Source organism: Columba livia, chromosome 10, assembly GCF_036013475.1.
Source record: "Columba livia isolate bColLiv1 breed racing homer chromosome 10, bColLiv1.pat.W.v2, whole genome shotgun sequence".
In the NCBI taxonomy this organism is placed as follows: domain Eukaryota; kingdom Metazoa; phylum Chordata; class Aves; order Columbiformes; family Columbidae; genus Columba; species Columba livia.
Genome location: NC_088611.1, coordinates 3,289,373 through 3,301,535, shown reverse-complemented (window position 1 = coordinate 3,301,535; position 12,163 = coordinate 3,289,373). Strand labels below are relative to the sequence as shown.

Below are 12,163 nucleotides of genomic sequence, written 5' to 3'. Positions count from 1 at the left end.
TTTGCAGTCGGATTGCTGGGCCAACAGCACAGTTTCATTCTGTGACTTCTGATACTCCTCTTAAACACGTGAGTGGAGAAAAAGCTACCTATGTGAAAAATCTGTGCCACACAGCAAAAGAGAAGAAGCACTGCCATTGAAATTATATATTTTTAGTATTAGAGCAGTATTATCTTGTAGCTAAACACTGTGTGTCGTGCACCGGAAAAAAATAAACTCATGCAAATAAATAAGGATTCCCAAGCCATATTATGCCAATTAGCAACATACCTGTATGTTCTGAACAACATCTTTGAATGGAGAGGATCTCTGCATACATGTGTTCACCATGTCCATTGCCCTGTCAAAGTTCTTTACATATTCTCCATACATCTTCAGAAAAGGCGCCAGTTTCTGGAGGATATCTCCCAGCCGTGGGTTGACATTCCTACAGGACAGAGCTGGGTAAGTACTGACACCTTTGGAAATCAATACCATCTTCAGAGAGAAAGCACAACTCTAAGACTTTCACAGTTGTCTCCCACATGCACAAGCACTTACACACAAGCAATCAAGGTATTTCAGGCTAAGTTTAGTTTAAAGTGATCTACATGGTGACCTAGATGAAACTTTAGACATTAATCTAGATGGACAAAGGATATTTCTGCCCCCACTGTTACTCTCTTAAGTGAAGATCAGGTTCAAACTGACTATGTATTATTAAAGAAACATCTGTATGTCTCTATTGTCCAGTGCAAAAGCTTGTGGGAAACCTATCCTTTTAAAAAATCACCTTTTCCACCAAACATCTGAGGAGGCTTTAATGCGGTGGTACCCATACACCTCTGTCTCCTCCAAACCCATGGCCAGGCACAGCACCAGCTGTTTTCCCCCCACATTTTCTCTCCCGCTGAACTCGTGACTTTGCAGTCTGACCACATGAGACCCCGTTAGCCGTTTAACAAGCTTCTGCCCTCTCCTGACTTCCAAACTCCCCCTTTTTTGCTGTAGTTGTCCCTGTAAATGCAGGTCAGGTGCAAAGGGGCTGAGGCTCATTTATTCCCTACTTGTCGATGAACTATGTGAAGACAGGACTCAGCCATGACTGATGTGAACTCTGGTCTTGTCTTGCCCGCTTGGGGTGCGCGGGAGGTGTGGTGTCAGCACCATGTGCCCCTTGCACCGTGGGACTCTCTTTGCGGCCAGCGTGTCATCTCAAATCACGTTGTGTGCATCTGCCTTAACAACCAGCCTGTCTACCTAGGGCTGCATTTCTGCATCTGCTACAACTCATTACAGCTGCCACATTTTAATTGGTGTTTGGCCACTATTACCCATTGGAAAAAAGCAAAAGCAAAACCGAACAACCCACATCTGTTTTCTTCAATAAAGTACATATACACCGTCACCAACAATTATTATTATCCCCTACAGAACGTGAACGAATTCTGGGGTAAAAACTCTTGCAAAGCTGCGGTGCTCAACAACAGAAGACGTTGCATAACAGACATAAGATAGATTACTTTACAGCTATAAATCTGCTTATCTGTCCAGATTTTCCCTTGGTTTGCTGCTATACTACTTATTTTAACCTTAAACTAAATTGTATATAACCATAACAAAATTCATTGAAGAAAACAATAATATGGATGTTTCTCATGAAGACATGGAATAAAATGTCTAGACTGTGACATGATGATGCATTTTCCTTCTTCAAACGGTAATTGCATTCTTTAAATACGTCACAGTGGGGCCAAAATACTTCATCTATGGGGCCAAAAGAAGCAATTTCCTTCCTTCCTAGTACTTCAATTTAACAGCACTGCAATGATAGGAGAGTGGAAATCAGTGAGGTGAACAGCTCTGGCAATACCTTGGACTGAAAATATTCTCACAATGTACTCCAGAAATTTTGAGTGCTCAGGTCTGTTTCTGTATTCAGAAATGCTTAAGAGACTCCATACTAATGTATTAAATGACAAGCAAACTAGTACGTGAAATAATTAAAAACTCTGAAATTAGACAAGCCCTTATGGTTGCTATAGTTTCACAAAAATGTATTTTTAAAATAATTGCAATGTCAGTTACCCACCATTCTTGTGTAATTCTTGTTTTGAGCTCAGGAAGAAGAAATTGTCCATGGAAACAATAGATGGAAGAAATATTTGAAAAGATGCCCGTTATCACTTCAGATGAAATTCCCGCTTCTGACAACTTAGTGCAAAAAACCTGCATGAGACAACAAGACAGGACCACCAGAGATTTACAAAAACCAGTCCTAGACACGCTGGCTTTAGATGATGGCAGTGTGACAACGCTGACCGCCTTAGAAAGAGAACTACAAGTCTTGACTTCTGAGAGTCAGTCCTAGGGGGGGTTTGGAAGCTTCACAAAATGAAAGTCCACTGCCAGCTGGGGTTAGATTTACACATGTACATCAGAAAAATCGGGGGGGTAAATTGAGAAAGATTGAAGCTACTGAGACATCTCGTATTTGGGAGTGCAAGTTGCAAAGAACAACCAGTCCCCGAAGAGCGTTCACTCCTATAAATGTGAAGCAAAATAAACCGTGTGATTGTTTTGTTTCTCTGTGGGAAAAATTACACTGTGCTGAAGAAAAGGGAAAGACACTCCCCTAGAGTTCTAAGGTCCTGAAACAGTCCCTGCTCATCCAAAGCAAACACTGGAAAGTCTTCCAGAGAGCTCCTGGAGTTGGAGAGTAGAGGGGTCTGCAAGTTACAGCTTCTAACAAGATTTCTAGCAAGGTGACAATTTTCTTTTCCTTTTTTTTGCTTTCTCTATTCATTTTTAAAATGCACTTCTTCAGCAACATGACTCATCCTCATTTTTACTTCTTTCCTGCACATTCTTTTTTTTCCTTTGAGATAATCATAAAAATGCTGGGATTGTGTAGATTCACTTCAATGTTTACGTGAAGAAAGTTGAGGCTCATCACACCAGTTTACCTTTATCTCCCGTGTGTAAACATGATGGATAAACAATTACAAAACACAGTGGGTAGAAAAAACAAACACGCTGTGAGCACAGGGCTGACCCAGGTGGCCCAAGCTTAGTAAAACTCAAACCTCTTGTGCATTACAGCGCAATCACGGATTTCATCATTTCTCTGTCCCCTCAGCGTCCCTGTGATTTCCTCCCCAAGTAGGCTCAGGGAGGAACTGAATGCTGATGGGGTTTGCATCCTGGGCTTTCCCATTTCTTCTCCGATACCCGGACCCTTGGGCTCAAGCCCAGGGAACCCGCCAGCAAACTCCAGCTCCCACCTGGGAACAGTGTTTCCACAGTGTTGGGCTACAGGTGAGGGGGAGAACAGGAGACAGGGCTGCTGCTCCCGGAAAATAAAGCAGTTTATTCACAATTGGATTACCTGGTCCAACAGGTGAAGTCTCTTGACATACGCTTCTTCCGTATGGAGCAGTTCGTTTGCGATGTTGAATAGCTTTTGGGGCTCTGTACACTGAAAAAGAAGTTACAAATAACACAGTCCATCTGCACCTACAAGCTTAAGTTTCACCAGCTGTTCTTTTTTCCTTTTTCTCAGTGGGCCAAACTCCCTGCCAGAAGAGAAGCCCGAAGTGAAGGAGGTTAACACGTTTCAGACTCTGCTCTGCATCCCTCATCAAACCATCGGTTTGTTCCAGGGACGTTTTGAAAGCTATTTGCTGAAAGAGCAATTAGTAACGCAGTCAATGGCTGGTCAGGACATCCCTGTAGTTCATTACTGTTTTCTATAAAAAACCCAGAAACATCCTCCAAGTCTGGAAATATGTCTAGTCTATTTGGTAACTAAGGCACTAGACTGTAAATCAACTGTTCTCCTTTTTGGATTCAAGTCCTGTGACTAAAAACAAAACTAGAAACCAGACCTATTTGGCCACAGATTTCTCACCCCGGCCAGCGCAGCATTACTCTCTATGGCATATTTCTAAGATTTTTGTGTAGCTTTAAACATCAGCCAGTTCCCTGGAAAGAATTTTCGGCAACGTAACCCACATCACTCAGCGAAGTCTTTAATTAAGCTCATTTAAAAAAATAAAATGAGAAAGAACTAATTAAAAACTGGAAAGCAGTTATGAAGCACTGACTTTATCCACAGTTTAGACAAAAGCTACACACTCTTTGCTCTCTGAGCGTGTAAAAATACGTGAATTGTTAGGGTACAAGCTTTAGTTTTCCGATAAACTCGTTGATACCTTTTTAAGGGCCTACACTTCGAACACCATGCTTTCCTATAACCAAACCAAAACTAGAGCCCAGAACAGGGGGCTGGCAGGTTTGTGTTCAGGAACATAAACATCCAAAATGGGCAGCAAGGATGATCAAATGCAGGGAAATTTTCCTGGGCTGGATCTGTTAAAAAAACGACAAACGATAGGAAGGAAAGAGAGATGTAGAAATGATTAAAAGGACAGAGAGCATCAACTGGGTGCAATTATTCACTATTTTTTCCATAGGAAAACTAAAGAGCATCAAATAAAATCACCCGGGTGCTGCTTCAAGACCAGGAGCCGCTTCCCCGAGCGACGCGTCCCTGCGGACGGCAAACCTTGCACAGGGTCACAAAGGGACCGGCAAACCCAGCCATCGAACGTCCAGCTGAAGCCTGTGAAACACACGGGGCCGTTTCCAGCTCAGGAACCACCTGGGCCCCTCTCCAGTAAGACTGTTTTCTGTTCCAAACGTCAATCTCAAACGTCCATCGCTCGCTAGCATTTATGGCAGACACTTCAAGACATCAGATTGTTAGAAAATGGCAATTCAACGCTCTCTTCGACATCATCTTGTTTTGTTTCTAAATGAAATTGGTGAGAAAAATGTAAATAAGCCCCCAGCACACATTTAGGCAAACTGCAATACATCTGTAAGACCTTGCAGACTTTCCAAAGCCAGCTGTGAATTCCAGCACACCAGACCCACACGTGTCCTACACCACACGAGGTACCACTGAGCACAGAGCAACCACAGTCCCATCAACCAGCTGGTACCTGAAGGACAGTGAGCAGCTTTTTGGGATTTGAAACAGCATCAGTCTGCCTTTAAAGTAATCTTTCTCTTTTCTAGGGACAATCTTGGAGGGGGAAACAACTCCATGAATAAAGCTTCGACATGTACTCTGCCTACCTGGCTATTCAAATTATTTCAAGCAGACTCAAATATTCTTTCAAGCTATTCTAACATGCTGCACAACACCTTGCTCCATTCGTTTACATGATATATATTAATATTTAGGGGGAAGAAAAAAAAATCACAGCACAACAAGGTTTGGAACTTGTTAGAAGCAAATACAACGTATTACAGCTTACAATGAAACGTGCTGCTGGCCATTCCAATTCCAACAACCACGGGGATCTCTCACTGAGAAAGAATCTCTGGGCCAGTTTTGCTGGGCGCAGAGGGCGCCTGAATGGGAGGCAGTGACACAACAGGCTGGCACACCAGCCGCCAAGAGCAGCCCTGGATTTGTTTGAATTCGGAATTTGAAAAATAATTATTCCCAACCAAATACATTTGTTCTTGGAAGTAAATCTTTACATAGCGTAGGCACTTTTTAACCTCCTGACCTTCACCATCTGCCACTCAGTTTATATTTCCAAAAAGCTTGCTGACATCTGCTTAAATACCAAACAATGGCTGAACAAACTCTCAGCTTGAGCTCAGTTTTAAACAGTGACTCTATCTCCAGTTGCTGTTTCTGCTAGTGGCAGAGATAAGCACATTTTCTGGACTAATTTGCAACACATTTGCCCTTCAATGGCCATAATGTTTTAAATGAAATAGTAGATTAATTAAACTTGGGCAGTCCCATTCTTCTAACCTTATTCTGTGCCGTGGCAGGACGGCTTTGACAAAGCCTGAACCATAATTCAGTTCACTATGAATAAGATATTTCATAGTCTATGTTTCCAAAGGGAAAGTAAAATAAATTTACAAACTCAAATATGGATTACGTTCCTTGTTTAAGTCTTTAAGTCACACCAGTGAAGCACATTTAACCTTACTGATGAAGTCCTAGAAAAACAACATGACATTTACAAGGCACATAAATAACACAGAAATGTAAAGCACTTGCAGTCTTACACGCTATGCAGACTTCAGGCTGTTCAGTTCTTGTAACTACACGTCACTCCTGCTTTGCCCAAAGCCCTGGTGGCTCCCACGGCCAGGGCACCACACGGTTGCCCTCCCAGCACCGGCACAGCGCCCGCCTGCTGCAGGGCTGGGTGAGAACAGCTCGGCTGGAGGAGGAGAAAGGGGAGAGGGTAAGGGAAAGGGACCTGGGGGTCCTGGGGACAGCAGGGTGACCATGAGCCAGCACTGGGCCCTTGTGGCCAGGAAGGCCAATGGTACCTGGGGTGGGTTAGAAGGGGGTGGTCAGTAGGTCAGAGAGGTTCTCCTGCCCCTCTGCTCTGCCCTGGGGAGACCACACCTGGAATATTGTGTCCAGTTGTGGCCCCTCAGTTCCAGCAGGACAGGGAACTGCTGGAGAGAGTCCAGCGCAGCCACCAAGATGCTGAAGGGAGTGGAGCATCTCCCGTGTGAGGAAAGGCTGAGAGAGCTGGGGCTATGTCTTCATTGTATTAAGATCTCATTTTTTTTAGGGTATTACAAAAAAAAAAAATTATGAGAACATATCTCATTTTTCTTCCCCAGCATTATGACTAAAACATTGACCTTTGCCAATTTTTTCCAGAATATACGTGGAGATGATCTTACCCAAAAGGTCTGACTTGCAGGACCACAGGCCAAATTTCCCAACACAAGCTGTCCAGTGAAATCAGAAGTGAAATTCCAGCTACATACAGGCAGAATGGAAGCACGTCAGGGATCGTATGAGGCCCACATGGGACTTCATTATTAGTATTTACCCATCGGGAAGCAGGAGAGATGGAGAAAGGCATATTTTCATGATTACTAGTGAGTACATATTATTCTCAGTGACAAAGATCTGAACAAAAAGATATGAAGAAGTGTTAAGCCATCTCAGCAGCATTGCTCTGTTGCTCCCAGGCACACGTACACGACTACAGAGCATGACAGCCCCTCAGTCTCACTTTTGTGTAATTTCTATTTTTTGTAACCATCAAGGCTAACACGCCTCACTTCTTGGAGCTCCTGACATTATCCAAACTAGTAAGCTCCCTTCATTCATTTTCATTTTGATAAAAGATAACTGGAAATCCCAGTAAGTCATTCCTGAGACCTTGAAACATATTCCAATAATTGTGTGCTAATAGTGAGACCCGTCAGCCTGTTCTGCAGACTCCCAGGGGAAGCCACTTCACACTGCAGAGCTAAACCTAGACTAAATAAAACGAGTCATAGATTGGGCAATGTTATTTCACTAACTATGGGATGTGTGAAAGCCCCAGTGGTGGATGGGGAGACATCTGAAGTAGAAACTTAGAGAAGAAAAAAGCTAATCGGACTTTTCTTTGTCTTACTGCTGTTTATTCATGAGCTTCACTTAACTTGATACCCTAGGAGTTACTGAGCCATCACTAAACCATTCTGCAGCTGTACCTCTTATGCATCTTCCTCCAACCACAACAAAGCTTTCTGGAAACCAGCACATGTAATGAGAGTGCTGGTCACCTCCAAGCCTGCACTGGGGTGGGCAGGACAAAGCCGCTGGATTCAATGATAACAAACCTTTCTCCCGCCAGGAGCTGCCGCCCACTGAACCCTGCTCCTTCCAGCGGGGCAGGTACCTTGTTTTCTGGCAAATTACTAGTTTTGCCAAAGGTGATGTGAACTTCCAGCCTAAGAATAACCACCGAACAAGTCAACCTGGAATCGCGCTGGCTCTGCCGCTGGCAGCCATGGCCCTTTAACCTGACTCTTAGTCCACAGAGCCCCAAATCTGCTACAGTCTCTAAGGGGAGATTGGGTGGGTGACGCTGGGCACACAATTGGGCTTCACACGCCGCATCCCCAGGAGAGGGCACAGTCCTTACACTGCAGGGATGCAGCACATCCCTGAGCCTTCCCCCTACACATGGCTGCAAAAACAAGCTAACTTAGAGTAACTTGGTCAGTGTCAAAAATGCCTTTTTGAAGATGAATTAGCTCAAAAGGGAAGGGAGAACCTGAATGCCATCACATAAATGCACTTCAGGAAGAAGAGTAGCACAAGAAAACAAGCAAACAAAATTCTTAGAGATTTCTCTCTTTTAAAAATTCACCAAGCATGCTACAGAGAAGTATGACCTCATAATGCTGTGATTTATCAGCATTATTTCATACTATATGGATACTTAACCTCAGGAACAAGGCTTAAAAAACAGCCATCACAACTCTGATGTCTTACAAAACATCAGCATTTGTGAGCAAAACACTTCCTAATCATACCGTAAAGTCTTCTGCTTGGCTTTGCCAGAGTTGGTTTGACACTTCATTCCCAGTCCAAACAGTAAATGTAATTACCAGACTAAAGAATTTTTTTAAAATTATTTAATGCATTATTTTCTTGCTGGCATATTTCAACTAATAAACAACCTTTAAAATAATACTTCAGTGGCACACATGCATATATGTATTACGAATATAAAATAATTACAGTATTTTGCAGTGTTTGTGTGTATGTGGAGACACACACAAGTGAAAACCAAAGGCGAGAAGCATCGCACCACGATGGTGACGCTGCCCATCTGAGACGTGAACGAGCTTTCCCCTGCAGACTGCTGAGGAGATATCGGATGTCAGGGATGTGTTAGGTGCGGTGTTAATAAACGCCACCACTACGATGTTTCCTGCCGACCCTCCCATTACATTCTTGCACACAAGATAGAAGCCAGAATTCTCCTTTGGCAGGACAGACCCTGCAGCCCTGGATTCCCTGACTCGTACTGCCACAGATCCACTCCAGCACAAGCCTAAGGCAATCTGCATCATAGCTTTCCTTGGCCAGGAGTCATGTCTGATGTTGCAGGGTGTCCCCCAGGCTCCCAGGGAGGTGGGACAGGCCAATAGGTTCCTCCTCCTGCCTCCACACCAGCTGCCAGGTGGGGCTGCAGGCTGGCAGAGAGGAGAACGAGATTGCAACCTGCCCATCTCCTGAGAGCAGATAGGCCTAAGCCCCTCAGCTCCAGCAGGACAGGGAACTGCTGGAGAGAGTCCAGCGCAGCCACCAAGATGCTGAAGGGAGTGGAGCATCTCCCGTGTGAGGAAAGGCTGAGGGAGCTGGGGCTCTGGAGCTGGACAAGAGGAGACTGAGGGGGGACTCATTCATGGGGATCAATATGGAAAGGGGGAGTGTCAGGAGGATGGAGCCAGGCTCTTCTGGGTGACAACCAGTGATAGGACAAGGGGTAATGGGTGCAAACTGGAACACAGGAGGTTCCACTGAAAGATGAGAAGAAACTTGTTCCTGGTGAGGGTGGCAGAGCCTGGCCCAGGCTGCCCAGGGGGGTTGTGGAGTCTCCTTCTGTGCAGACATTCCAACCCGCCTGGACACCTTCCTGTGTAACCTCATCTGGGTGTTCCTGCTCCATGGGGGGATTGCACTGGATGAGCTTTCCAGGGCCCTTCCAACCCCTGACATTCCGGGATTCTGTGCAACACCTGCTCACGCAGCCTTCGCTGCTCCCCAGTCTGCTGGGTCCTCTCCATTGCCCCGAGCAACCTCGTGCCAGCACCTGGCGGGTTTGACATCCACCCAACATGCAGAAGGAGCAGCAGGGCAGCCAAACACTGGAGCGTCCCAGGCTTCAAAGGCTGCATCTGAAGATGAATGAAAGGCGAGTCCAGTCACATCAGGCAGAGCTTGAGATAATGCAGCAGGAAGAACGACAAATTAAAGCAAAAGGAAGTCTGGGGCTTCTTCCTACCTCCCTATAGTTATGTTTGCCTCATCAGCTGTCTTCTGCTCTTCGAAGAAAAGGGGACACCACAAAGCATTCGTTGTACTCCAAAACGGGACATGTCAGCTCTGAGGGACAGAATATCTTACACACCACACACCTGTGTGCAGTTTTCATCACTCATCAATAGCCACTGGACAGTTTCACCCAGAAGCTACTGAATGAGTTTTAACTGCCACAGAAAGAAGATCAAGACTCCATTTTTACAAGGAGTCTCATGGAAGAGATGAGGGGTGATGGGTACAAGTTGCTCCCAGGGAGATTCCACATGGACACAAGAGGGAAATTTTTCCTGATGAGAACAACCAGCCATTGGAATAATCTCCCCAGGGGAGGGGTGGATCCCCCAACGCTGGACACGTTTAAGATTCAGCTGGGCAGGAGGCCGCGCCAACTTATCTAGACCAGGCTTTTGCCAAGAAAGCTTGGACCAGGTGATCCTCGAGGTTGCTTATCTGGTATTCTGTGGCTCTACGATTTCCCAAGGGACAAGCTCTTGACATACACAAACCAGGTGGGTGGGTGACTTGGTGACTTCAACAGAATGACCTGATCTGCACAAACTGAGGTGTGAATGTTACAGTTCACTAGCCACAGCTCGTTAGTTGCTAGTGCTCATCATAGTCTTAAAGAAAACCAAACCCCCAAATCCAGTATATTTGTTTTACTGTAAAGATGGTTGAGGGAGGAAAGAGAAAAAAGCCCAAAACACCCCCAAACACAAACAAAAACCCCAACAGACAAAAAAGTGGAATAATTTTGCAGATACTTTTCTCAAAGCCTCTGTTTTGTTTTGCTAGAAAAATCTAACACATTCTATCATCACTAGTTCTAAAAATATCTATCTTGATATGATAAACAGATAATCAAAGGAACCTGTCACTAATCTTACAGACCTGCAGCAAACACACAGCCTGGACTACATTAGTCTGGATTCAAGGAAAATCTCTTCTAGCTACAGTTTTGTGAGGAGGAATTTGATTATATCAAATTATATCAAATTACCCTCAAAACAACTTCTTTGTACTCAAAAGCAGTCACAGCAATAGAAGCACAGCCCTTGTACAAAGTAGAAAAAAATACTGTTAGAAGGTGTTTCCATCAAGTGTGTCCTTCCAGGATGCGAGGCCCTGACCCTGCAACAGGCACCATCCCATTAGCCCCCACATGTCATGGGGCCTCACTGAAGACAACGTGATCTAACAACTGAAATGTGACCTTAGACAACTCCAACCATGAAACACAAGGTGCGAGTCTTCATCTAGAAAAGCACTTAAATTTTAACAACTTTCCTCTGGCTATGATGGATTCTCTTACATGAAAACCTTTTAAATCAAGACTGGGAACCTTTCTGAAAGATACTATCTAGGTCAGGAACAAGCATCAAGCAGGAAATTACTATGACTGTCACGATCCTTTGACATAAAGCCAACCAACCAAAGAACCCAAACAAGGTATGAAAGTGATGCAAGGGATCTCTGGTCAGCCAGGAACTGGTTTCAGAGCATGTAATAGTAACAAACAAACGAACTTACCTTGTTTACATCCAAATATTCTAGCTTTGGCACTTCTGCTGTCTCTTGCTCCTCACTGCTTCCTTCATCGATGTCACTGTCTTCGTCCTGCGTGGAGTCTCTCTTCTGCTCCACAGAGGAAGGTTTGGTGCCCTTTTTGTCGGGTTCCATGTCCCCCGGGTTCACAGCCACGCTGGGTTTCTTCTGCTCCGCGCTGTCTTCACTGGGGAAAGTTTCCGCGGCCACGCTACAGGAAGGGCTGTCGATGCCACTGTCTCTGTTGGGAATTTTACCATTCCCGTTCAGTTCTGCAGTTGAGTCTTTATTGCCAAGCTCTCCAGAGGGCTCTTTGCTCACAGTCACAGCAGTACAGTCTTCATGGCTTTTGTTATCGCCTATGCTTAGCTCTTTAATTTTCATTATGTCTGTGCTAGATAGATCTGCACTGCACGGTACGTCTGGCTCATTTTCATCCGGTTCACTTTTGTCATTTGTGAAAGAGCCGCTGGAAGCCACCACGTCACAGTCACATGAGCTGGGTTGTTTGGATGAGTCTAGGCCAGGTTCCATCTTAAGAGCTAAATTTAGCTGGTTTCGTTGTAGAATACGTACAGGTTGCCTGCGGGTGAAGAGAAAACACCACAGTCATTCCTGTTAACATTCAGGGGTTTCAAAAGTGCCCTAAAAGAGAGAGGGCCTGATTATAACTCGATCCAAGTTCTATTTCTTGCACTCCCCTTACAATCCCAGGAGGCAAGTGTGCGCACATTGCTGTAATAATATCCAGCC

At 44.8% G+C, this 12,163-nt stretch overlaps 1 protein-coding gene across 15 annotated transcripts in view; it reads right to left on the bottom strand.

The window, feature by feature from the left end:
- Positions 1-12,163, bottom strand: part of FGD3 (FYVE, RhoGEF and PH domain containing 3) — a 107,494-nt gene that overhangs the window by 30,468 nt on the left and 64,863 nt on the right. For all 15 annotated transcript variants that reach the window (XM_065074941.1, XM_065074937.1, XM_065074938.1 and 12 more), the window contains exons 4-7: positions 11,396-11,993; positions 3,368-3,457; positions 2,072-2,208; positions 271-427 (exon numbers count right to left, since the gene is read on the bottom strand). In XM_065074941.1, the coding sequence (XP_064931013.1) occupies positions 271-427; positions 2,072-2,208; positions 3,368-3,457; positions 11,396-11,993 (982 nt within the window). The remainder of the gene's footprint in view (positions 1-270; positions 428-2,071; positions 2,209-3,367; positions 3,458-11,395; positions 11,994-12,163) is intronic.